At 58.3% G+C, this 24,763-nt stretch overlaps 2 protein-coding genes across 3 annotated transcripts; both read right to left on the bottom strand.

Annotated features, from left to right (window-relative positions):
* Positions 1–261: 261 nt before the first annotated feature.
* Positions 262–5,576, bottom strand: TAGLN (transgelin). Its single transcript, XM_079707597.1, has 5 exons — positions 5,439–5,576; positions 1,860–2,051; positions 1,577–1,754; positions 1,187–1,289; positions 262–842 (listed from the first exon to the last, which is right to left on the bottom strand). Exons 2-5 carry the CDS (start codon positions 2,037–2,039, stop codon positions 698–700), a joined length of 606 nt encoding a protein of 201 aa, XP_079563723.1. The 5' UTR covers positions 2,040–2,051; positions 5,439–5,576; the 3' UTR covers positions 262–697.
* A 3,252-nt stretch (positions 5,577–8,828) lies between these two features.
* SIDT2 (SID1 transmembrane family member 2) lies at positions 8,829–23,697 on the bottom strand (the record flags this gene model as incomplete). Of its 2 annotated transcripts, XM_079708810.1 has the most annotated exons (27): positions 8,829–8,891; positions 8,965–9,078; positions 10,709–10,819; positions 11,449–11,554; positions 11,816–11,862; positions 12,037–12,113; positions 12,346–12,454; positions 12,642–12,778; positions 13,266–13,383; positions 13,934–14,057; positions 14,202–14,275; positions 14,830–14,896; positions 15,005–15,078; positions 15,367–15,485; positions 16,294–16,356; positions 16,549–16,629; positions 16,777–16,848; positions 17,889–17,941; positions 18,288–18,381; positions 19,299–19,364; positions 19,562–19,661; positions 20,438–20,521; positions 20,634–20,735; positions 21,152–21,197; positions 21,286–21,450; positions 21,763–21,884; positions 23,515–23,697. In XM_079708810.1, the coding sequence occupies 27 exons, from the start codon at positions 23,695–23,697 to the stop codon at positions 8,829–8,831; spliced, it is 2,571 nt and encodes an 856-aa protein (XP_079564936.1). The 2 variants fall into 2 exon arrangements, with proteins under 2 accessions (XP_079564936.1, XP_079564937.1); XM_079708811.1 differs by lacking the exon at positions 16,294–16,356.
* Positions 23,698–24,763: the final 1,066 nt, after the last annotated feature.

The following is a 24,763-nucleotide window of genomic DNA, read 5'->3' on the forward strand; positions in this document are numbered from 1 at the left end:
CCTTCCTCACAGTCCCGCCCCTTCCCGTCTCCTTTCTGCCGCCCCCCCAGAGCTACTGCAAGTCTCCAAGTTGCCGCTCTTTCCCTTCAGTCCCGAGATTCACCCTCCTCTTCCAGCCCCTGAAATCCTGGAACTCGAGGGGTCCTTCAGGGGATGGCAGCCAGGGACACACGTAAACCCGAGCTGCCTGCCTGATCCCTGCTCAGATTTCCTGTAACCAGAACAGAAGTGATCGGGCAAATCAGACTCTGCCAGCCAGGCCTGAGAAAAGATGATTGATGTATTTTTTTTTTTCCTTTTGAATTTCAACCCCCAAAATATTCCAGCAAAATAATCGGGGGCGGTTGGGCTGGGTCTCCTTCTATGAGCATCAGCTGCCCAGGAGGACGGTGGACTTGCCCGCAGCCAGACCACCACCAGCCCACGTCTCCGCTGCTCGGCCCGGGATGGAGAGACAGTGGAGCTGGCCGGGGAGCTGGGGGGTGGGCCAGGGGAGCAGTGCTTTGGGGTCAGAAGTTGGGCTGAGGCTGAGGGGTGCGGGCGAGCTGCCCACGTGCAGTCACCTTTGCTCAGTGACGGAGCCTCGAAGCTTGGCCGGGGCTGAAGGAACTACACGGGTGTGGGTGAGGCTGGCGAGGCGGGAGGGCTGCGGCCGGCGAGCTGGGCAAGGGCGGGGCCGGGGGCTGGCCCTCCACCTCTAACTGATGATCTGCCGAGGTCGGCCGTAGCCTGTCATGCCAGCCTGGGAGGCCCCTCTGTTGCTGCCCATCTGTAGGCCGATGACATGCTTTCCCTCCTGCAGTTGGCTCTCTGTGAATTCCCTCTTATGCTCCTGGGCTTTCCTAGGAGAGGAGGAACCAGGTCAAAGACTTGCCAGGACTGTGTGTTTTCCACCCATCTTTGGTTTCCTCGGTTACTTCCTAGGCCGATCCCATTCCCTCCCCATTTCACTGCTCTTGTTTCCTTAATCTAGCTTGCCCCGCAGCACAGGCTATGGAGACTGGCTGAGACAGGAGGGTAGAAAGGGAGGAGTCAAGAAGTCTTAGGGACCCATTTCCCCCCATCCTCGACTTTCAGTTCATACCTTCCTGGCTATCTGCTTCCCCAAATCACTGTACTAAAGGGTTAGCCCGTCTCCTGCAGAGACCCCAGCTCAGGGTGCAGGGAAGCCCTGGTGGCCGCGTACTTCATGAACCAGTTGGGGTCTCCACGGTAGTGTCCGTCGTTCTTGGTCACTGCCAAGCTGCCCAGGGCCATCAGGGTCCTCTGCACCGCTGCCAGGTCTTTGCCTGTGAGTAGAAAGAGGGGAGGGGAAATGATCTTCAGGACTGTGTAAACAGGACTCCAAGGCAGAGCCTGCCCACACCTCTCAGAAAAATGGCCAACCCGGGGCAGAGTTTGTCCTAAAATCGAAAGAGGCGCAGTAGATCCCAGGGTACGCCCTTGCGGGTGAGGGATTCCCCTGGCGTATCCCACTCCTGCTGTGCAGGCCTATCATCATGGCAGTTTTGATCATCCCTCGTCCCTGCCTCAGCCTCCTGTCCCCCACCTGCCTCCACCCCTCTTCTCTCTGTACCTTCAAAGAGGTCAACAGTCTGGAACATGTCGGTCTTGGTGACACCATAGTCCTCAGCTGCCTTCAGGAACTGAGCCACCTGCTCCATCTGCTTGAAGACCATGGACGGCGGGTTCTCAGGCACCTTCACCGGCTTGGAGCCATCCGGATACAGGCTGTTGACCAGCTTGCTCAGAATCTGCCAGGCATAGAAGGTAGCTTGGCACTCGGTTTGGGGGTTCTGCCCCACAACTCCGGCAGGATGGCATGGACCCAGCCCTCCCCTGCCCCGGGTGCCACTCACCACGCCGTTCTTCAGCCAGACCTGGAAGCCCAGACGCCCACGGTCCGGGCGCCCCACGTCGGGGCCGCACTGCGCTAGGATCCACTCCACCAGCCGCTCCTCCAGCTCCTCGTCATACTTCTTCTCGATTTTGGATTGCACCTCGCGGCTCATGCCATAGGAAGGACCCTTGTTGGCCATGTTGGCGGGGAGCTAAAGCAGCACAAGCCAGAGGAGGGAGAGGCTCAGAGAACAGCTCTGCTGTTCCTGGGGCCGGGCAGGTCTTCCAGCTCTGTGTTGGGCAACCACCCTAGCCGGTTATCTACCTCCCCTTGCTTCCTGGTTTTGTTTCCATGGCACCGCTCACCTGGGCCAGCTCGTCCCCTCAGTCCACGGGGCCTCTCTGAACTTGGAGGCCGGATCTTTGGCAGTCTAGAGCAGGAGTTAGTTAACTTTTTTTGGTAAATAACCAGATAGTCATTTTACTGACGGTCATAATTTAGGCTTTGCAGGCCATAAGGTCCCTGCCACTGTAGCACCACAGCAGCTTTAGGCAGTGTGTAAACAAGTGAGCATGGCTGTGTTCCAATAAAACTTTATTTACACAAACAGATGGCAGGCTGTAGTTAGCCCATGGGTTTGATAACCCCTGGTCTAGAGCATTCTTTCTTTGCCAAGATTGACCATGGAGGCACTGCAGAGGCCTTTCGGAAGAGGTCACATTGCCCCTCAAAAGAAAGCCAGCAGATGTCTTTGTCCAGTGAGGCGGTTTGGCAGCTCTGCCCGAAGTTATGGAGGTATCTCCAGCTCTCACTTCTCCCAGAAGCGGGAACTCCAGCACTCAGGCTCTCTGCCAGCTCAGCTCAGCCTCCGGCCTGCAGCTACAGAGGCCGAAGCTTACTCACCCCTGGAACGGGCTAGGAAACCAGCAAAGCCCAAGAGCTTTGGGCCAAGAAGCTGCATTTCCCCAGGGGAGCCAGATGAGAGAGGGCTGCAAGCTGGCATACCCACCGGCTTGCCCTCGTGCCCTCAGGCTCTCACCACGGTGGGAGCCTGAGTAACCAGGAAGCCAGAGTTCTCCAGGGACGTGAGCCAAGAATCTGCCAACCAGAGCATGGGAAGCCCTCCCTGTCCAGACCAGCAGCAGCTGCTGCCTTAGGGCCTGGGGCTGGCCTCGCTCAGGAGAGCCCTACAAAGGGAGGGGAGGCTGCAGGAGCAGGGCCGGCCAGGCAGGCAGGCCGCTGGGCAGACCAGCATGTGGCCAGCCAGGAGGAACCTGACCTGCCTCAGGCATCACCCTTCGAAGAGGAACCAAACGAGGCCAAACCATCCCCTGGCCCTCAGAGAGGTCGGAGGTTGCAAGGAGAGAATGGTCTGTGGATGGAGGCAGCGCGTGTTCTCAACTCCCTGTCTTCTCAGAGCTGAGTCCCTCTCCCCACCCACCCCCGTGGGAGGCGGTGAGCATCACCGCTTCACACGGGCCCAGCTCAGCCACCAAACCGCGCTTGCCCGGCCCTTCTTTCCCCACGACCGACAGCTTTGCTGAGCTCGAATGCCCCGTCCCTGCAGTGAGGATAACGTTATCTACCCCAGAGGGCTGGGAACATTCCACGAGGCCGTGTCTGTGGCTACTGAACACACTGCCTGCCCCTCAGCAGAGCTCCCCAAAATGTCAGTCCTTTGTCCCCAGAGCCAGTCTCCTGGTAGCGACCTGACCAAATGGTGAAAAACAGTAAGTGTTCTTCCTGCTGCAGCCTCCACCCCTGTTCAAAATCATTCCCCGAGGGGACAACGAAATTTGAGAGGAAGCACAGAAGAAGGGCTCCTCTAAATTCCAGCCACTGGGCAACTCACTTCTCCCTGAGTCCGTTTCCTTATTTGTAAAGTGAGGGCCAAAGAATCCAAAGGCCAAGTCCCTCCCTTCCCCACCCCGCTGTGTGTCTCATCCCTGCTTCCCAACCTCCCGAGGACTCCTGGGTGAAGAACTGTGGTCAAAACACACAAGCAGCTGGGACCAGGCCATCCTTCGTCTTGGCCTCGCACCCTCCCTCGTCATCTCAGCCTTCACCGTACCATCCCAGGCAGGCAAGGTGCATCCCTGTGGTCCGGGCACCACCACCCTCCCCACCTTCCATGCCCAGACCTTCTTGCCTTCCCCTCCCCACCTCCCCTCCCATCTGCCTTCCCCTCCCAGACCTCGCGCTGGGCCCGTGAGGAACAGGGTGCCAGCAGTGTGTCCCCCACCCCTAGCTTCCGGTCTCAGGAGATTCAAGACAGTCAAGGTGTCAAGGCTCACAGTGACAAGTACACAAAGTTGCGGCCCCTAGATCCAGAGACGACATTTGGGTTTTGATCAGAACAAAGAAGGGGGATGAAAGGCACCCCCCCCCCTTGTAGAGTCTGAAAGTGGAGGGTTCCAAGAATCCCTCAAAGTCCTCTGACAAAGCCCTCCCCAGGCCCACCTTGGAGCTGCTGGGGAGGGGAGGGGTGAGGAGAGGGCGAGGGCGGCAGGGCGGCCCACCCAGGGGCCTTTCTAGGCAAAGGCTCCTGGGACAGGATGGACAGGGCAGCCTGAGGCTCTGCTTTGACCCTCCTAGCCTGCGGCTCCATCAGCCTCCCCTCCCCTGAGAAAAATACAAGTCCAACTGCAAAGCTGGCACCTCCTACCAGCAGGAACCCAGAAAAACTGGCAGAACCAGGGGCCTCTGCAGGACTGCTGTGCCCCTATCACTTCAGAATAAAACACAGCACGTAGGATGAGCACACGTGGATCTGAGAAGGCAGGAGGGGTGGCTCATCTGAATTCTGGGGACAGAGGAGACCTCTCCGAGACTCACTGCTACTCTTTGAAGAGCCACCACTGAGGGGAAGCAGCCAGACCCAGGCCCTGCCCGGCCCTGCCCGCACCACCCAGGCTATCATTCCAAAGCTCCTGGCGGCGCTCGCCCCCACTCCTCTGCCCGGGGCGGAGGGTGTGGGGGGGCTCCCACTCAGAGCATGGAGGGAGCTGTGTGCCTGGAAAGGCAGCTCCCTCACTGGCCCTGCACCCTGCCACCCCAGCCTGTTCCAGAAGACGAGTCTTGTGGTCCTGCCCACTGCCGCAGTGGCTACCCAGGGGCTCTCTGATGCTGCTCAGGACCTGGGGACCCACCAGTGGGACATTGCTCTCCAGCCCTGGTGTACCACGCACCTCCTCACCTCCTCGGACATCCTCCCAGGTAGATAGCAGACTACAAGACCTGTGTCTAAACCAACACCACCTGGAGCCTATCACACCCCCCTGGGTGTGACTATGGCTGAAAATGGGGAGCCTCCCTCACCCCAGTTCCCAGGTTTCCACCATCAATCCCTCTGCACCAGCCAAGTCTCCCTGGGCGTTTCAGTGAGCCCCAGGCTGCCCAGTCTAAGAGATACGGGACTCCAGCAACCCCATCCCACCCATCAAGCTAGGACCAGCTCCACAGGTGGAGATGAGCAATGCGTGCTGGAAGAGGGTGGGCTGCCCCAGGCAGGGCGCCCGAGGCCCTGCCTGCAATACACCCACCGCTACTGCCAAGCCCCAGCCCAACTCCCCTCCATCCCTGGGACAGATGTACTTACAGGCGTTCCTTGGGGCTCGCAGGAAGGAGTGAGCTCTGTCTGGACTTGGACAGACAGGACGGGACGCTGGCTGGGTGAGGGGTTTAAAGGGCTGCCACCGCGGTGATGTCAGCCTCCCCGCTGCTGGCTCACCCCGGTCCCCTCCCTGCTAGAGGAAACTGGCTCCTTCTCCACCCCCAGCCCCCCCAGTGACTCCACACAGGCTCCATATTTGGGGAAAGACACCAAGTTGGAGCAGTCTACCGGGGGCTGCCCGAGACATTCTCTGCGTGCTTTGGAGATGGAGCGGGCGGGGGCGGGGCCGCGCTGCCGGCGGGGAACAGCCGGGAAAAGCCTTTTATGGACAGGACCGTGAAGGCTTTCCCTGCTGTCTGGACTTACGGCTGCTCCTTCAACACTGTTTCCTGCCTCCGAGTTTGAGGGAAGGGGGAAATTCAAGAGGGGGCCGTCCAGGGAAAGAGGCAAGAGGCTAGGGGGCCCCTCCCTGAGGTTTGTGGGGGACTAAGCAGCCACGCTCTCCTCCAGGGGCTTTTGGCTCCAGTGGGAGATAGGAACTCACCTTTACTGAGGACGGGCTACATACCGGGCACTTTGCACATCCGCTCATTTCATACTCACAGCTGCATCGTGACAGCGAAAGTACTACCCCATTTTACAAATGAGGAAACAAGGGCTCGGAGTGCATCTTACCCAAGGTCACGTGGTAAGTCTTGAGTGGCAGAACCTGGGCATCCCTGCCGACCACCCCGCCCCCCCGCCCCCGCCCCTGCCCCTGCTCAGGTTGAGAGTTTACAGCTGGGGTGGGTCTTGAGTTCCACGCTTTAGTTGGGGGTGGGATTTGAGGGTTCAGCAACAGCTCAGTTGACCCTGGCCCCATCCAGGGGGTCTCTAGGGCCTGAGACACCAACACTGGGGTAGGACATTCAGAGGCTGCTATCATCCCTCCCTCCCTTTTAAACAGTCCCTACCCACCCTGGAAAACAGACTGGACCCCATCACCCAGGAAGGAGACTTGCTCAAATCTTGCTTCGGGGTGGTGGTGGGGTACCGGGAACAGATAGGAAGTGAAGAAAGGTGAGAGGCCTCCAGTGGGGTCTCTGGCCTGCCTGCCGTGGCACCACCCCATCCTAGGGCAGCCTGGCAGGGAGGAGCTAACACTCTCCACCACACACCCGGCACCACCAGGAGAGGGACGGCCGGGCCAGGCAGTCTAGGGAGGGTCTGCCCACCACAGCCAGCTCCCGACGCCAGAGCCTAGGGGCACGAAGAGCTATATTGCCCCCCAGTGGCATCTGCTGGGAAGAGCATGGAGAGGAGCTGGGGATCGGCTAGAGAGGAGCCCAGACCTCTGGTTGTGTCCTGAATTCACCAGCTTCCCTGCCACCCACCCCCTCCCACCCCCGCCCGCTCCCCATCTTGTCCTCCTTAGCCTACGGAAATCTAAATCAACCTTCCAGGGTCATTTCAAATCTCCTTCCTCTTGGAGCCTGCATGTCATCCACATGCCCACTCTCCCACCATCCATCACCATCTGGTGTTTCCAGAGTACCACCTGTCCACTAAAGCAGGTCAGGGAGTACTGCCTGTGCCTGCGGCCTGCAGCCCGCCGAGCTGGGAGAGGCTCAGATCAGAAGTGAAGCTCGTCTGACTGGTGGGTGGGGACCAGGTGGGCAGAGGCTGCTGCCATTTGCCAGGTAAGGGGAGACTCTTGGAGGTGAGACGGCACAGCGAAGGCTTTTTCACTACGCTATCCTCTCCACCCTCATGGCACCTGGCATGGAGCAGGCCCCTGGTAAATGTTGACTGAATTGATGCCGTTGCTCAAAGGAGAGAAAAAAACGTGAGGGCATCGAGGGACTGCTATTCCCGATGGGACTGGGGCTTGGAAGAGAAAGGTAGACCAGAAGACCTGGGAAATGGGGGCGCCCCGCCCCACCCATCATTCTCAACATCTCCACCCAGAAAGAGGGAGCAAAGATGAGCCCAAGAACTGCATCTGGTTGTTTCTTTAATTGAATGCAGACTCATTCATAGAAAACAGAAATGCAACCATAGCATGGAAACAGACATTAAACGGAGCTCTGAAAAAAGATCCAGACCCTCCCTCCTCCTCTCCCCAGCCCAAAGGAGAGCTATAAAAACAAGCTGAGGAGAATAAAACACATTCCCATCCCCAAGGCAGAGGCCCGACCTGACCTCCCCCAACCTTGGCACCTAGAACAGACCAGGTAGGGCGAAGAGGATCCAAGGCGCAGAGCAGCCAGGGGGACCAGAGCTGGGGCAACTCAGTGTAAACTCCAAGATTTCATATGTGTGCATGTGTGTGACTGACACAGAACTTGGCTGAAGACTGGACGGAAACTTAGAAGCCAGCCCTGGGTCCTAGAGTGAGGCTGGACCAGGGACACACAGGGGAATGTCATGTCCCTTCCCTGAGCCCCTTTCTAAGATAGGCACTGGGGCTCCCATGGCTGTGGAGGAGGCGGGCTGGGCTGGGCTCTTTTCGCCCCTCCTTCACCTCTGGACATTCTTGGGCAGTGTCAATGGCACTGAAAGGCCCCCAACTGGGGCTTGGCAGGACTAAGGGCCTGGAAAGAACAAGGAAGGGAAGGAAAGTGAGTTGCTTTTTCCCTCCAATCCTGGTGCCAACATCAGTCTGGGGGCTGAAGGGATACAAAAGTGACCTCTGAATTCAGTCCTTCGATCAAAGGTGGTTCTGACAAGGTGGGCTGACGCTCGTTGCTAAAGAGCCAGCCCCGAGCACAGGTCAGAGGTAGGAGGCAGCACTGCCTGGGACCCCTCGCAGGCCTTAGCACCAAAAGCCCAGCACCAGCTGGCCAGTCCCCAAAATCTGACAGCCCCATCCATCCTGGCTGAGCTGAGTGGGCAGTGATGGCAGCCAGGTGCAGACCCAGGAGAAGTGGAGAGAACCCTGGTGCAGCACAGAGAATCAGGCCCCAGACCAGGGCCCTGGAGTGGAAGCTCGGGGAAGAAGAAAGGGCTTTGGGTCCCAGGCCAGGGGGGAGGGGAAGGAATGGCAGAATGCAAGGCATGAGATGGGCAGGCAACACTTCCCTCCTTTCTTCTGCAGATGACAGACAGAGAGCTGACGGACGGGGACCTGTGGAGGGCCCCAACACTGAGAAGAAAGCAGCAATTTGGCCAACATCCAGGGTTTCAGGGGGGCAGGCCTCCTCCCCGGCAGAGGGCAGGAACAAGACTCAAGGCCACCACTGTCCCGGGCCAAGCCTGGGCTGGACCTCGCTGTCCCACGGCCACCTGGCACTGGGCAGCAGGGCTGGGACTCACGCCCCTGGCACTACGGAGGCTCTGGGCAGTGCGGCAGAGGAGCGAAGGGCCCAGTGAGAGAAGCAAGGGGCCCGGCTCCCACTAGAAGACGTAGATCTTGTCCCGCTGCACGGTGTCCAGGTCGTCGTCCAGTGTCAGCAACACCTGGAGGGCGGGTGCGGAGTCAAGCACAGGAAAGGAGGCCACCTCCGCCTCCTCCCCAGCCTCCCCGACGTACCAGGAATGACCCAAACATGGCGATGGAGGAGAGGAAGTGCCAGATGTCGTGGTCATCAAAGAAGTCGAGGAGGATGCAGTCCCGGTTGTGCTCCCGTGACTCTGCAGGGGTTTTCTGGGGTGGAACAGGGAGAGCTGCCTGCTGACACCACCCAGGGGAGGCTGGGCCAGACCAGCTCCCATCCCCTCTAGGCACTCTCTGTTCCCAGCCCCAGCCCTAGGCTGGAGAGCACCCTTATTTTTTATTTTATTTTTTTTTGCGGTACGCGGGCCTCTCACTGTTGGGGCCTCTCCTGTTGCGGAGCACAGGCTCCGGACGCGCAGGCTCAGCGGCCATGGCTCACGGGCCCAGCCGCTCCGCGGCATGTGGGATCTTCCGGACCGGGGCACGAACCCGTGTCCCTGCATCGGCAGGCGGACTCTCAACCACCATGGAGAGCACCCTTTTTCAGGCTCACCCCTTGCCCTCATCTCCCACATCTAAGAATTGGCCTTTAGTTGCAAATTGCTCCCTGAGAGCACTGGTCATGATTCCCTTGAAGGACTAGAAGGCCACCAAAGCCTCCTAACTCCGTTCCCTGCCTTGGACTCCGCCCCGGCTCCAATCAGGCCTCCAGGGCTCCTCCTGGCTCACTTTCTCTCCAAAGCACTATTGTCAGGTCACACAGCCCTGCCCGAGGACGACAGTAGCCAGAACCTGTGGGCCATGTCCCGAGGCCCTCGAGGTCCGCCATTCTCTCCCCAACCTCTGTCCAGCAAACACTGGCTGGACCTCACTCTGTGTCTGGGGACTGTCTGTGCCATATGCTAAGACCACAGAGATGACCAAGAAAGCTCCGCAGTGCCCTCAAGGAGCTCACAGTCTTTACCCGGCTCCCAAGCGATTGCAGTCACTGACCCCTCAGCTGCCTCTGCCTCGTTACTCAAGTCACAGCACCTCTGGGCCACAGGGCCCTTCCCCATCAGCCAGGGTCTTTAAAGGCCAAGAGCAAGCCCTGCCTCCTCTAAGTAGCTTTCCTGGACCTCCTGACTCACAGAAGCCTTTCTGTCCTCTGCCCTCCTGCACAGCCCCTACCTGTCTAGTCTATTACCCTTCATCTCACGTACCATATTGTAAAGAAAAGCCAGGAACTGACAGTCTCTCTCTTTCTGGAACTAGATTATAAGTGCTTCAAAGGCAGAGATGCCAGACTTAGTTCTAATCACAGCAGGTGCCCTACGAGGCAGAGAGAAGAGCCTGACATCTCTGGCTTCAAACCCCAGCTGTGCCACCACTGGTTGTGTGACCTTGGGCAGGTCACTGGGTCTCTCTGAGCCTCAGCTGCCTCATAAGTAAAATGGGGATACTTCCACGTTGGCATGGTGAATGTTAGGAGGATTAAATGAGAAAGCAGGGCTTCCCTGGTGGCGCAGTGGTTGAGAGTCCGCCTGCCGATGCAGGGGACACGGGTTTGTGCCCCGTTCCGGGCAGATCCCACATGCCACGGAGCGGCTGGGCCCATGAGCCATGGCCGCTGAGCCTGCACGTCTGGAGCCTGTGCTCCACAAAGGGAGAGGCCGCAACAGTGAGAGGCCCGCGTACCACAAAAAAAAAAAAAAAAAAAAAAAAAAAAAAAAGAGAAAGCAGCTGTGAAAGAGCACGGGCGATGCTCACAAACAATTTTTGAAAAGAGAACTGGCCGTTTGTGGGCTCATGATGAGCCTGTGGGTGACTCCCGTAGCCTCTTGGCAGGAGGACCACTCACCTGCCAGGTGCTGAGCCCCTGGAAGAAGAAGAAGAGTGCAAAGCCCCAGACCACCGAGGTGCAGATGATGCAGAGCAGGGGAATGAGCTTGATCCTCTCCCCACTCCGGAGCTGGGGGGAAAGAAGGGGAAGAGCAGCCTGAGGGCCCTGCCCCACTTCCTGGCCTGCCCTTGAAGCGCCTTCCCAGGCTTTCAGGATGGATGCTTTAGGAAGCCTTCTTGGATCCATCCCATCACCCTACACAGCTCAACTTGTCCCCACACTAGCAGCCTGGTGTCCTCACTCCTGTCCACCCTGGCTGGGCCTCCATCCATGTGCCCAGAACCCTGGGCTGGGGGGTGTATGGCCTGGGGGCTCCTCTCACGTTGGATGGCACAAGGGGCTCTTGGGAAGCACCTAGCCCTCGGAGGCCCAAGCCCAACACAGACTCAGCAAGCCCCACCTCCTCAACCCCTTCTCCACAGAACGGGGCTCTTGCCAGCTGTGGCCCGAAGTGCTACCAGTTCTATGAGCCATACTTAGAATACAGAAGGGGCTCAGGAAACGGGTCTGAGGATATAGCTGGCTCCCGGGGAGTACGTGCAAGAGACTAGCCTCTCCCCTCCTCAAGACTCAGTAGCCTGGAGAGATGGACAGAAAAATTCTTACTCCCTCTTGGTGCCGCCCCAGGGAGGCTGTGCCCATCTCCCTCCCCACAAAGCAGAGCAGCTGGCTGAGGGGGCTCAGCCATCCCCACTCACCTTCATAATGATGTAGAAGGCAAAGTAAAGAAGCAGGTTGCAGATGCCAATGGCCAACAAGTAGGAGGCAAAATCATTGGGACGCATGATGAGCCCATAGGCAGCCCTGGCAGGAGGGAGGAAGAGCTGGTGAAGCGGGGAAGGAGCAAGGAAAGGGCCCTCCCTCCCCACTAACCCATGTTTTATGAGGATGTGGGGCTGGGTTCAGAGGCCCACAGAAGATTCTAGAACCCCAGGGGCCAACACCTTTCTCTCCAGCCCCCATGTCTCATGCCCAAATTTGTCCATGTTCCCCAAGGAAGCCCATGGCTGGCCAAGCGCCGAGCTGCCCACCCAGCCTGGCTACACAGATGATGGCCGGACTCACAGCGACCAGTTGATAATGTTGCCCATCACCAGCAGCACCATGCGGTCCTGGAGGGAAGCAAAGACACGGGAACTGAGAGACAGGGAGAGAAGTGGAGGGAGGCCCGTCAGGGGGGCCCCACCCTGCCCCTGGGCTCTCAGCTGCGCCCTGCGCGCCCCCCAGTGGAGGGAAGAGGAAGAGTGGAGATAGAGGAGGAGGGGCCCGGGGAGCTGGGCAGGTACCACGTAGAGGGGCCCGCTGCACTGCCGGATGCAGTCCGTGTAGAGCACGTGGAGAATGCGACGGCAGATCCCCGAGTCTGCAAGAAGGGAAGGTGCTGAAAGGCATGGGCACCCTTTTGTCCCGGCCCCTGGTCTGCGCCAGCTGAGAGGACCCAGGGCCTCTCGGGGGCACAGCTGTGCCAAGGCCTCATTGAATTCCGTACCCAGTGACTCCCCTGGGCCCCCTGTGAGAGGGCAGAACCCAAAAGTCTCCCGTGAGACCAGGTCGCCGAGGCCACCAACCCCAGCAGGCCCCAGGCGAGCGCTCACCCAGCTTCCAGCGGCCCATGTAATAGAGCTGTGTGCTGAGGAGCAGGGTGGCGATGATGTGAATGACCGAGAAGATGACCCAGAATGCTGTGTTCCCTTTGCCGAAGACCTGTTGGGGCCACCGAAGGCAGGGCTGAGGAGAAAGCTGCTCCCCCGGCCCGCCCTTCCTCTGGGAGAGCCAGCTCCAAGCCCGCCAGGCTGGGAGGGCACTTTAAGGGAAGGAGCAGGGGTGGACGGGGGTGTGTGCACACGTGTGCACCTTTCCTACGGGTGAGCAGAGCAGGCCGGGGCCTCACCACGCCCAGCACAGAGAAGAAAATGACGATGGCCAAGCAGGCATAGGCGCTGTAGGCACTGGCGTTGATGTCTGGGTGCCGCTTCTGGTACAGCTTCAGCATGCAGAGCCCCGCGATCATGTACATGAATGACGTGTCTAGGTGGAGGGATGAGGACGTGAGCTACGGAAACATCCGCGGAGCCCGGGCACGGAACCCCGGTCCCCACACCTCGTCACAGCCACAGAGCAAGCTGGTGGCGGGCTGGCGCTTAACTGCAGCTCCTTAACTGTCCCTGCCACGCCCCACTGCCGCCCCACTGGCTGTCACCCACAGTCTGACTTCCCCTGACGACAAGCACAACTTAGTCCGAGCACTCTGAGATCGGGGACTGTATCTTAATTATCTTTGTTTTCTCAGTGCTTGCACATGCCTTTCCATAGGAAAGGCTTGACAGATGCATGAAATAGCATCCAGACGCTTATTTTCTACAAGCTAGGATGTGTGTTCACACAGGTCCTCCAGCCCTGGAGTCTCCCACATGGCTGTATCTTGGGGATCCCAATCCCTGCGGGTGAATGGGGATGGCAGACTCAGGCAGATTCCTGTTGAGGTTCAGCCAGGGAAGAGGGAGGCCCCGCTCACCAAACTGGAAATTGGTATAGTTGGGGCAGACGTGATAGCAAGCGCTAAGTAGCCCCTCCATCATCAGGGCCGTGCCCATGGCATAGAAGAGGCCAAAGTGTTTGGGGATCCCACATTCCTGTTGCGGAGAGAGAAGGGAAGGGAGAGATGAGGTAAGACGGGAAGGGAGGAAGGAAGGGGCCCTAAGGAGGGAGATCATGAGAAAGGAGTGGGATGAGGGGTAGAGTGGGCATTTAGCAAGGGCAGGGCAGGGCCGGGCAGGGCTGGGCACAACAAAGCTGGGCAGGATAAGACTGGACAGGGCTGGGCAGAGCTGGGCAGAGCTGGGCAGAGCTGGGCTGGGCTGGGCAGGGCTGGGCTGGGCAGGGCAGGGCAGGGCAGGGCTGGGCTGGGTTGGGCAGGGCTGAGCTGGGCTGGGCAGGGCTGGGCTGGGCTGGGCTGGGCTGGGCTGAGCTGGGCAGAGCAGGGAAGGGCTGGGCAGGGCAGGGCTGGGCAGGGCTGGGCAGGGCAGGGCAGGGCAGGGCTGGGCTGGGCTGGGCTGGGCTGGGCTGGGCTGGGCTGGGCTGGGCAGGGCAGGGCTGGGCAGGGCTGGGCAGGGCTGGGCAAGGCCCCGCCTGCTAGGAAGGGGCTGGGCCTGAGGCCTCAGCGGGCAGGCAAGCACTCCTCACCAGGGCGTAGAGGTCATTGCGCAGCAGGGCCCGGTTGTGGTTGATCTCCCGCTGCAGGATGACGAGCAGGAAGAGCAGCCCCAGCAGGATGTACCCCAGGTTGCTGAGGATGTTGTTGAAAGCGCTGGAAGGGGCGACACCAGGCACATTGCCTCGGCCTTATGCCCTGGTTGCTTCCCCACCCAAGGCGGGCATTTGCAGAGCCCCTGCCCCTGCCCTGGTTCACCGTTCAACAGGAAAAGGGGCCTCCTCCCAAGTGGATCCCCACCTGAGGTTGCCTAGAGGGTGGGCGCAGAGGAAGTTGTAGTAGCAGATGTCCTGGTTCCCTGTGACATTCACCACCTGCAGCGGGAGCAGGGAGGGGGCGCTGCTAAAGCGCCTCAGTCCACAGCCTGCGCCACCACCAGTCACGTTCTGCAACGGATGGGAGGTGCCGCCACGGCCAGCCCGTGTGTGCATGTGACACCAGCAAGGGCCACTTTTGGTAAAGTCACTGCCCCGCTCGCTAGGTGTGGCTGAAAACCCTGAGGCATGACCATGACGGAGGTTCTTGCCCCACAGTACAGAGAAGAGGGAAGGGAAACTGAGACTTATAAAGCCCCAGCACTTTCATTTCGTAAATCCCCACGACCCGGGGGAGGTGCCATCATTGCTGGCATGCTGCCCCCATTTTGCAGATGAACCGACTGAGGCTCAGGGAGGTTGAGTGACTTGCTCAAGGCCACCCAGCTGGTAAGGCAGAGCTGGGATGGGAACCCGGGACCCATGACCTAGGACCTGTGCTGGCTCCAAAGCCGCAGGCTGGGAGGCTCTGCACTGGGGCATTGTCCCGGCCTGTGGCAGCTCCTCGAGGGCACTTAGCATGGGCCCTGGGGAGCCGGCCCCTGCCCACTCACCGTCTGGTAGGTGATCACCAGCTGCACCACAGGAAGTGCATAGAAGACAGCAATGGTGGCAATGTTCCTGAGGAGTGGGAGGGCGGCGGTGAGGTGGCAGCACCGAGGAAGAACCCGAGAACCCACCGCACCGTCCTGCCAATGACAGGAAGGCCGGCCTGCTCCGCCCACTCACCAGAAGTAGATCTGGTACTTTTTCCGCAGGACGCGTTTGTCCTTGCGTGCCAGGTCAGCCACGCAGAGGTATTTCTGGGGAGAAGCTGGAGTGAGCCCCCTGCCCCGCCGCCCCAGAGAAGCCCCTCTTGCCCAGGTTAGAGGAGGACATGGGGGGCCTCCCTCCCACAGGCCAGAATTCCAGCGGGCCGTCCGGAGGGCTGGGAGCCGACTCAGTGTCCCCTGGAATCTGTGCCACCCCAGCCAAGCTCTTTCCCTTTGCTTTCATAACATGCCACCCAGTGGGGAGATATGCTGGGGCTGAACACACAATCTCCCTTCCTTGGGAACCTGTGACCAGGGCCAGCCCACGTGGGGTCACACCTTGGTGCGAATGACATTCTTGTCTGAATCGATGTCGGCCAATGTGTCATAGTCGTCCTCCTCCACGGAGCTCAGGGAGTCCAGTCGTGGCCGAGTGCCCACAGGATCGAGGGAATGGTCTGGGGCAGAAAGGGGGGAAGGGTAACCTAGTGGGCACAGAACCCAAGGCCTGTCCCCACCCCCCTGGGACAATTGTCACAATTACTAGGCAGCGGGAAGAGGCCAACTGTGGGCTCAGAGCGGGGTTAGAGGTGGGCTCAGGCCTGGGGAGGAGGTATTGGGTGCTCCTAAGTCCTTGAGGGAAACAAGGGTGGACTCTGCGAAGAGGCCACCAAAGAGGGACTGCTCCAGCCCTGCCGCCTCACTGAGCTAGGCTTCCAGGCCAGGACACTGAGCAGACCCCGGACCCCAGATACGAGCAGCAGGACTGAATTTGGCAGAAGTCACGCTGATTAGAAGATGCCCAGCTGTGTGGGTTCTGAGAAGACACTGCCTTGGCCCCCACTGGGTAAAGACCCAGTGCGCCCTGGGGTGCAGGCAAGGGTGAGAGGCTGCCTCCTCTCTAATCCTTTATCCTGTTCTTTTCTTGTGCCTTCGGAAGCTTCCTCCTGTAACCTTGCTGACCAAAGGCCCCTGAGGCCAGGACATGACACCCCGGCCCATGAGCCCCAGAAGGCCAGAGAGTGAGGTGCTGGGAAACACAACAGCCAACCAGAACATCTGGCCTGGGGGAGGCTGGGGTGCCAGCTTGCCAGCATCAGGGGCCAGTGCCTGCCTATCTCAAAAGACACACGAGCTAGCAATTATTGGCATTAGGTGCGGAAGCCATGCACAAAGCATCTTTCTGGTCCTAGAGCCTTCTGGCTCCAGTCAACCGCCCTGGCAGGAGCTGATTGGTAGAGCAGCACTCGCCCTCCCCACATCTACCCATGGCAATGCACAGCTGCCGCATCTGGCCAAAGGGGAGGCGCCGCTTGAACTGGTCGTGCCCTTCAAAGGAAAGGGAAAGTTACCGGGGAAGTGGGACCAAGGAGGAAGGGATGAGGGAGGAGAGGGGTGGGGAGACAGCAAGCCCTTCCCTGGTTCCAGCGTCTGGCAGAAGAGGCAACCGCCCACCGTCACGGTTCATGCAGCCAGCACCAGCCCTGCACTGCACAGCTCTGCCCCGCCTGGCCCACTCACCCTGGTAATTGTAGGAGAGGTCCCCAGGGCCCGCGCTGCCAACCAGACCGTCGGTAGATCCAGTGGAGCCGGAACCATTCTCTGTAGGGAATAGTAAATGGTGAGGCAGGCAGAAGAAACCTCAGGGCAGGGGACTCTGGACCCGTCTCCAGGGGGCGCCGAGGAGGCCACCCTGGAAGTGGTGACCCGGCCGAGTGGGCAAGCATGAGCTCGGGTGCGGACGCGTACCAAAGGAGCCGTAGTTGTAGCCCTCGTACGGGGAGCTGCCAGGGAAGCAATCGGCCAGGACCCGAGGGTGACCTGCAACAAGAAGTCAGGGACCCCTTACATTATCTTCCTCATCTGCAGGGTGCTACCGGGCTAAAATGAGAATAATGTACTAGGAAATCTCTTGTACATATTACAGTAGTTTAGTATTTAGCATATTGATTAATATTCAAAGCCCTTTGTTACCATGAAAAATTAAATATCATAGAGTATATTGTGGTTATTAAAGTATATATGTAATACACTTTAAAGGTTTTTCAACAGAAATTTTAAAACATATTTGCAATGCTTAATTATTGTTTCTAAAAATTCAATAAACTATAATTTATGAGTCATAAAAAAAAAAGAAAAAAAAAGAAAGAAGTCAAGGACCCCGTAGCCTTGGAAGCAGAGAGAGGCTGCAAGCCAGGGAGAAAAGGGAAGGAAGAATCCAAAGAGAGACACAGAGGGGCCACGGTGGCAGCAAAGAATAAGCACCTATACCAGCAAACACCTATCCCACCACCACCACCTGCCCCACTGGAAACTCTCATCCCCCTCTTTCCTCCCTAGAAAGACAGCAAAGTCAAGGAATTGACCATCTAAGTTACCAGCAGCAAGGACAGACCAGCATCGGCCTGCCTGGGTCCCACCCAGACACCCCTCTACTTCCCCTCCCTCCCCACTCTGGACTCCAGCTCCTCTGCCCACAGCACCTGGAGCTTACCAAGGAGAGAAGCTGAGGGAGAAGGTCCCAAGCAGGAGGGAGGATATAGAGAGAGGGGTAGAAGAAAGGGGAAGAGAACAAAAGGTTAATAATCCCAGAGACGGTGAGTCGCATTGTCTGAAGCGGCAGACAGTGTACCTAGACCCAGACACTGAATGAATCAAGTGACAGTCTTTAAGACGGGCACGTTAGGGACCAACAGGCACACTGCCCCAGCCCCATTTCCACCTACGGTGTTACTCCCTATCTGAACATCCAGAAGCCCCCAGTGGGACCTTCCTCCTCCAACCCCCAAGGGAACCATCCACCACTATCCCCTCCAAACCACAAAGCAAACAGCCCACCGACCCAGACCCTCTGGAGGTACCGCTTTCTGGGCAGGCTCGGTCCACAGCCACCAGAAGGCTCTTCTTCCTCTGCCTGCAGGGACAGAATCCAGAGACAAACCAGAAGGGCAGCCGGAGGTTCCCTCCTGTGCCGGGCTGGCCTGGCTCCACCCTCTCCACCCCACAACCCTGTCCTCCATCCATGATGCCAGGGGTCCTCCCAGGCTGGGAAGCAATGCGGGGTCTCCCTGCTTGGGAAGAAGGTTGAGGGGAGGGGTTGGTTTCCAGAGCAGAAGCCCAGGGACCTCAGACCCTCACAGGGACCTGCATTCCTATGCCTCATGGATGGAGATTATCCAGGGCCACACAGATCCTGCCAGGCCATTTCCCCCTGCCTGACCTACCCCAGAGCAGGGGAGGGCCCAGCGGTCCCACTTTACCTCCAGTTCTCCCAGCAGGCCAGGAGCACGGTAAGCAGGTAGAAGGAGAGAAATATGCCCAGGCAAAAGAGCATACCACCAACGTAGGCCTCGGCTGTGGGGAGGGAAGTGGGAAGGAAAATACACCAGCACTTTCCAAGCCTGCCCATCACAGCACGCAGGGTCCAGGCTCATCTCTCTCCATGTCTCCCCTCGGGTGGAATGACCCAGCCAGTGCCAACAATATGCCAAACTCGACATGATTCCTGGCTCTGCTCACACGGCTCCCTCTGCTAGAACTTTCTCCCCTACTTCTTTCTCCAAGACCCCTCCTTGACTTAACCTTCAAAACACAGCTGAGGAGCTGTGTCCTCTAGGAGGCTTTCTCTGCCCTGACCTCCCACAGTGACTGTCCTGGGTTCCTCACAGCCCTCAGCACCCTGCATAGCAACAGGCTCTAGACAGGGCCACCCTAAGGACCACAGCTGGAGCACAGCACCAAGCACACAGAAGGGACTCGAAACAAATGTGCTGAATAAGGAATCCATGCAGGAGAGGCCGCTTCTTTCCCCTCCCATCACAATCCTTTATTTTTATCTTATACTTTCCAGCTTACAAAGGGCTCTATTCAATCACTCAGTAAACATTTATCGAGCATGACTAAGGGGCCAGGAACTTTCCTACTAATTTTGTGCTAAACCGACTTAGTGAGACTAATAGAGACTAACAGATGCTATTAGTCCTGTTACAGAGATGGGGAAACTGAGGCTCAATGAGATTACACTGCCCACAGTGGCAGAGACAGATCTAGAACTCAGTCCCTCAACTCTCTTCACTCATGGATGCTCCAAAGCACATTACTCACCCTCCCGCCCCACGTCATGAAGCCCTCCAAGATCTCTCCTCCTTCCCACCCTGTCAGCCTGCTCGAGTAGGTCCTCCTCACCCTTCCCATTCAGAGAATACTCCCTACCCCAGGCCTGAAAGAAGAGCCAGTGGCCAGGCCATCCCCACTCAGCCACCCGCACTCACACGTGACTGCTCGAGAGACCAACACTGACAGGGTTTTCTGGCGGTGCCCCTGATCGACCGGTTCACCTGGAAGTAAAATGGCAAAATGGCAAACAAGCGCCTGCCTGGAGCTTGGCTAGAGTTGGTGGGACCAGGCCTGGGAGAGTCTGGAGCCAAAAACCCACATCCCATCAGATCCATCAATCAGCCACACAGGCTCTTTTACCTCCCAGGAAGTGTCCAAGCCCTCCCACCCCTGGCCAGGCCCAGGGCCCAAAACGTACCTTCTATAAAGGGGTAGAAAGGCAGGGAGCCTCCACAGGCTTGGTCTTCAGTTTTCACCACCACTACCACGTAAAAGCTGTTGCTGGGGAAGTCTTTGCGCTGCAGGATGAGGACGGTGATAATGGCGATGATGGTGACGAGGAGGAGGATGGTGAGGATGGTGAGGATGAAGATGACTGTCATCATCACATCATTGTCATCACCATCACCATCCTTTTCTGAATACCTACTTCAGGCCAGACACTATGCTAAACTCTTTGCTCATATATTATTTTATTGAATCTTCACAAAGATCCTTATGAGTAAGTACTATCATTATCCCTGTTGGACGTTAGCTTAGGGTCACACTGCCAGTAAGTGGTAGAGCCAGGATCATCTGACTCCAGAGCCCATACCCTGCACTAACACTACTGCCAGGTGAGCAAATGAGGGTATGCCCCATCATCATGGAGCCCATGGGTGCCCTATTATAGTCTGGGCATCAGTCAGGAGAAAAAGTGGAGGGGCTGTGGTGCCTCCGTCAGCTGCACAACTAGATGTCGTGAGGTGAACACATGCCTCTCCCTCCCTGCCCCCAGCACAGGTTTTAGCCTTTGCCAAGGGCAGCCCTCATCACCAGCCAGGGCCCTTTCCTCTCCCAGCTGTGGTGAATGAAGCATACAGGGCAGCCATAAAGGGTACTCTGCTCTTTCCCCAAAGGCAACTGGGACTGTGATTCAATGCTTGCATATATCAGGGGACCCAAAGTCTCAGGGACTGGACGGCCAAGACTCAGTCCGGTGGGTAGGGTAGGAATGGGGTAGGGGAAAAGAAGCGAGGGTTAGGAAAGCTAATCACCTGGCCACATCCCCCATCGGGCCATGCCCATTTCCTACCTGCACGGTGATGGCTGCCTTCTTGGTCATAGTCTGGTACATGCCAATGAAGGCTACGTTGTTGTCTAGGTCATAGACAGGGCACTACAGAGGGAGGAGGGGACAGACAGATAGATGGGCAGGGTCCTGGGCCCGGTCGCCTCTCTTCAGCAGCCCTGCTATCCACTGGTGGAGAGTAAAAGGGCAGGTTACTTACCAGGACATCCTGGATGGAGATGACTGAGCAGGGGAAGGCCTTGTTGGAGGTCACCTTGACAATGACTGAGTCCGCTCCTTCCGGGAACTCATACTTGAAGTACTGAGGGCATAGGGAGGGCGGGGAGAGCCCCAGCCCATGAGGATGCTGTCTTTGCCCCTCTAGAAGGGAAGAGTGTGAATCCTCCCAGGGTTGGGCAGTGGAGGCTCTCTGGGAAGAAAGGCCTTGCCCACAAGCAGGTCCATTTCCCATACACCACTCCCCTCAACCTCAGCTGGGCACTCAGGACAGTGCCCAAGGGGTAAGTAGGAAAGATGGCAGCCAGACCCCATGTCTCTGCACTTCCTATACTGTCTGTCCCCCACCGCCTTAGGGCCAGTGCTCCTGTTTCTAGAGAGTCCTCCACGGAGAGTACAACCAACCTGAAACTCCTGGCAAAGAGCGCTGACCACTCCCACCCCCAAGTTTCAAGCTTCCGCATTTCTCCTCTGGAGGGACCGTTGACAGGGAGGTCTTACCTGGGGCTGCGCCGCCGTGGTATTGAAGCTGAACTGCTCTCCGGTCCTGTGGGGCAGAGCAGAGCCCCCCACCGTTACTCCTAGAGCTTGGGAAGGAGGCCGGTCCCGTGGCTCCCTCGCTCTCCCCTGCAGACCTGAGCACGAAGTCATCCATTCGGCTGACGCGCAGCTGGTACGTGGTGTTGACTGGTGACAGGGTGGACACATCCACGTAGAAGAACTGGACCTCGGACTCATTCTTGGTGGGGGGCTGACACAGCGTTCGCTCCACCTTTTGGTAGAGGTACTTGCGCTGAAACCTACGGTCCGAGGCAGAGACGAGACATGACTGCGGTCCCATGACAGCCAGCATGCCGCTCCAGGGGGATCAGAGCCCCAATTCCTCCGCTCTGGTCCCACTACCTCCCTACCCCACCTCTACTAGGCTGACAAGCTCCAGGTCAGCTGGCTGGGCCCTTGTGCCGTCGACCAGTCTCCTGGCTCAGGGAATGGGGAGGAGAAACAGAGGGGCACCCAGGTGGTCGGGGGCCCTGGACAAGGCCCTGAGTGAGGCTCTGGGCAAGGCCTGGCCTGGGCCTACCCCCGCTCCCTGGTCCCCGGGTCCTACTCACATCCCTCGCAGGATCAGGGGCACCTGGAAGGACACCACCGCCTCCTTCTGGCGGACCACAAACAGCAAAGGAGCCCCCTTCTGCTTGTTCAGGACATTCACGGACACTCTCACACCCTCTGTCTGCAAGATGACATGGAAATGTCCCTCAGTCAAGCCCGTGCTGACTCTAATTCTGCCACGGGAACACAGGGCTCCAGAGACTGTGAGCTCTGCCCTCCCTCAAGCAGACGGCTTTGTGCTTTCCCCATCCAGGTCGAGCTGGGGGGCTACCTACGCCCCTTCATCTGCCAGAGCAGCCCCCAGACTCCAGGAGGGACTTAAGGGAGAGGATGGGAAACACAATGGAGACCTCAGGCATCCCCAGGATACCCCATTGCTATAAAAGTTCACGGATGCACATGCCTGCACACACATGCGTCTGCGCACACGTGCACGTACACACATGTGCACACACAGGGACACGGAAGAGCAAGAAGTGCTCCCCAACCTTCTTCCTTGTGAACCAGGAAGTTCCTATTCTACAACTCATCTGGCAGCCAGAGGCCACAGGGAGGTGGGGAAACAGGGATCGTTGAAAGCCAAGAAGGCCAAGTTCTATCCTTAGCTCTGACCAAGGGATAGGGCTGTGGAAAAGTCACTTCACATCTCTGAGCCTCAACATCCCCCTCTATAAAATGGAGACACTCCCACCATGGGCACTATGGAGGAAAGTATATAGGACAGTCGGAGCTTAAAGAAAAAAAGAAAATAAAATAAATCCTGGGATTGCTTGTTATTGGGCTGCTGAAACCCAAGCCCTTAGGGCAGCACCTCCCAGACGGATAGAGGCCACCGTTCTCAGGGTAACCCCACATGTGGGGGCAAAAAGAGAAAGGACTCTAAGTTGGATGAGATCAAACTTCAGAGAACCAGGCACTGAAGGTAGATCCTGGCCTGCCATCAAAACCCAATCCCTCCCCATTTTGGAAAAAAAAAAAAAAATCAGATTCCCATTCTGAACTCCACCACTTCTTAGTAAATCCAGTCCTGGTGAGAGCTGAGCAGGAGACCGTGAGCCAGGCTGCAAGAGTGCTCCAAATCTCAGCCCTGCCTGGGGTCTAGGCTTCCCAGACCTAGCTGTGCCCATGTTCAACTCACAGCTGGGGAGAAATGAAAGAGAAATCAGGGTGAGGAAGCTTCTCCACGGTAGGCAAACTCCTTCTCCCCTCCCACACAACCTGGGGTTGGCTGTATCTCCACCACCTTCAACTTACAAGGCCAGCTGTCTTTCCAAGGGAAGGAAGAGGGCTGGGAAGGTCCCAGCAGTTACAGCAGCCTGGGAAGTCCTGCATTCATTTCCCTGGGGAGTCTCAGCTATAACTGCCTGGGGGCAGAGCCTTTCAGTTTGGGCCTGTCTCATCCCCCTGGGGTTTTCTGGGCCAAGCCCAGTAGCAAGGCTGCTTCCTTGCTCCTAGACCCCACAGCACTGTCAGACTCTGGGTGCTGGGTAGGGAGCAGGCCAGTCCTGCTCAGACTACAGCTGGTAGGAAGGAAGGGATCAAAGAGAAGATGGGAAAGAGGCAACTTCAGAAACTGTCCACTGGTAGCTTCAGAACAAACATCCCTGGGAAAGGAAGAAGGGCTGGCAAGAGGGTCCAGTGTGGTTCTGGGAAACCCAGTGGGGCGGCTGTTCTTGGGGACTGACAGCACCGCGGAACCCTGGTCCGCTCGCCCACTCACCACCAGCCCCGAGCCCAGCCCCTTCCCTCACCCGGTTGCGGGTCACAGTATGGTTGAAGGTGTAGATATTGACCAGCTCGCTGTTGACCTCATCCACGTAGGTGCGCTCAAACTCGGCGTCTTTCTGCGAGACGTTCTTAGGCCCCAGAACCCCCAGATGGCTCTCGACCGAGGCCACCAAGAGTGCCAAGAAGGGCAAGCCCAGAGCGAACATGGCCCCGGCCGGGCGGCAGTGGCGGCAGCAGCGGCGGCGGCGACGACGATAAGCGACAGGTCACCTCCAGGGCGGGTTGCGGCTCTGGCCGCAGCTTCCAGCATCTCACCAGGACCAGAACTTTAACCTCGGCCTGAGATTAGGAAACGGTCCCTCCCCTGGAGCCGCAGACATGCTCTCAGCGGCCAGGGAGGGGATGGGGCGGCTGGGAGGGGGTGGGGAGGGGTTGGGGTACGGGCCACAGGAAGGGGCCCCAGCTCGCGAGGGGCCGAGCACGGCTGGGAGACCCGGCGGGCGCCCGCCAGGGCCGTGACAGCCCGGAGGCGGCTAGTTGCTGGGAGCCTGGAGACGCCGGGAAAGGGGAGCGAGGGAGGGAGGGAGGGAGGGCGGGAGGAAGGGGAAGCCGGCGGCGGGGTCGGCCACGAAGGGAGGAGAGTCTGAGGGTGAGAGGCGTGCTAGGTGGTAGCGACCCGACGCCGCGCGACGCGGCGAGTTTATGGGGTTCCGGCTTCGGCGCTCAGAACTCCGGGGAGCGAGCAACGCCGCGGGCCGGTAAACAGCAGGGCTGCCGGCCCGCCCGCTGACGTCAGGGGAAACTGACACAGATTTAAAGGGCCAGGCCTCGGTTTGGGCCTTAAAGGGGACGCCGCTTTCCAGCTGGAGGCCTTCTCCCACTCCTATCCTGTTACCGGCTCCTCTTTCATTATCCTGACCTTCTCTGGAAGCTCACTTTGGATTAGGTGGATGTTTCCGTGAAGGATCTCCAAGTGTTGGATTCTTGTTGACAAATTCTCTTTTTCACACGTAAGGATCACCCTCACCCCCACCACCACTGCCATTACCACTAACATCCTCCACCCCTGGGACTTTTTTTTTTCTCCCAATTATCTTAAGAAAAGAAAAATTTCTAAGAACTAGGAAACTGCCCGTGGAGGGGAATCCGAGACAGAAATGCCCGAGGAGCCCTGTGCGCTCCCACCTCCCACCGCAGCGGCCACACAGCTTCAAGGATGCCTTCAAGTTCGCAGGGCTGTTTCTCTTCTCTGCTGAGGCAGCTACAAAGCTC

This window comes from Hyperoodon ampullatus, assembly GCF_949752795.1.
Source record: "Hyperoodon ampullatus genome assembly, chromosome: 7".
Lineage (NCBI taxonomy): Eukaryota > Metazoa > Chordata > Mammalia > Artiodactyla > Ziphiidae > Hyperoodon > Hyperoodon ampullatus.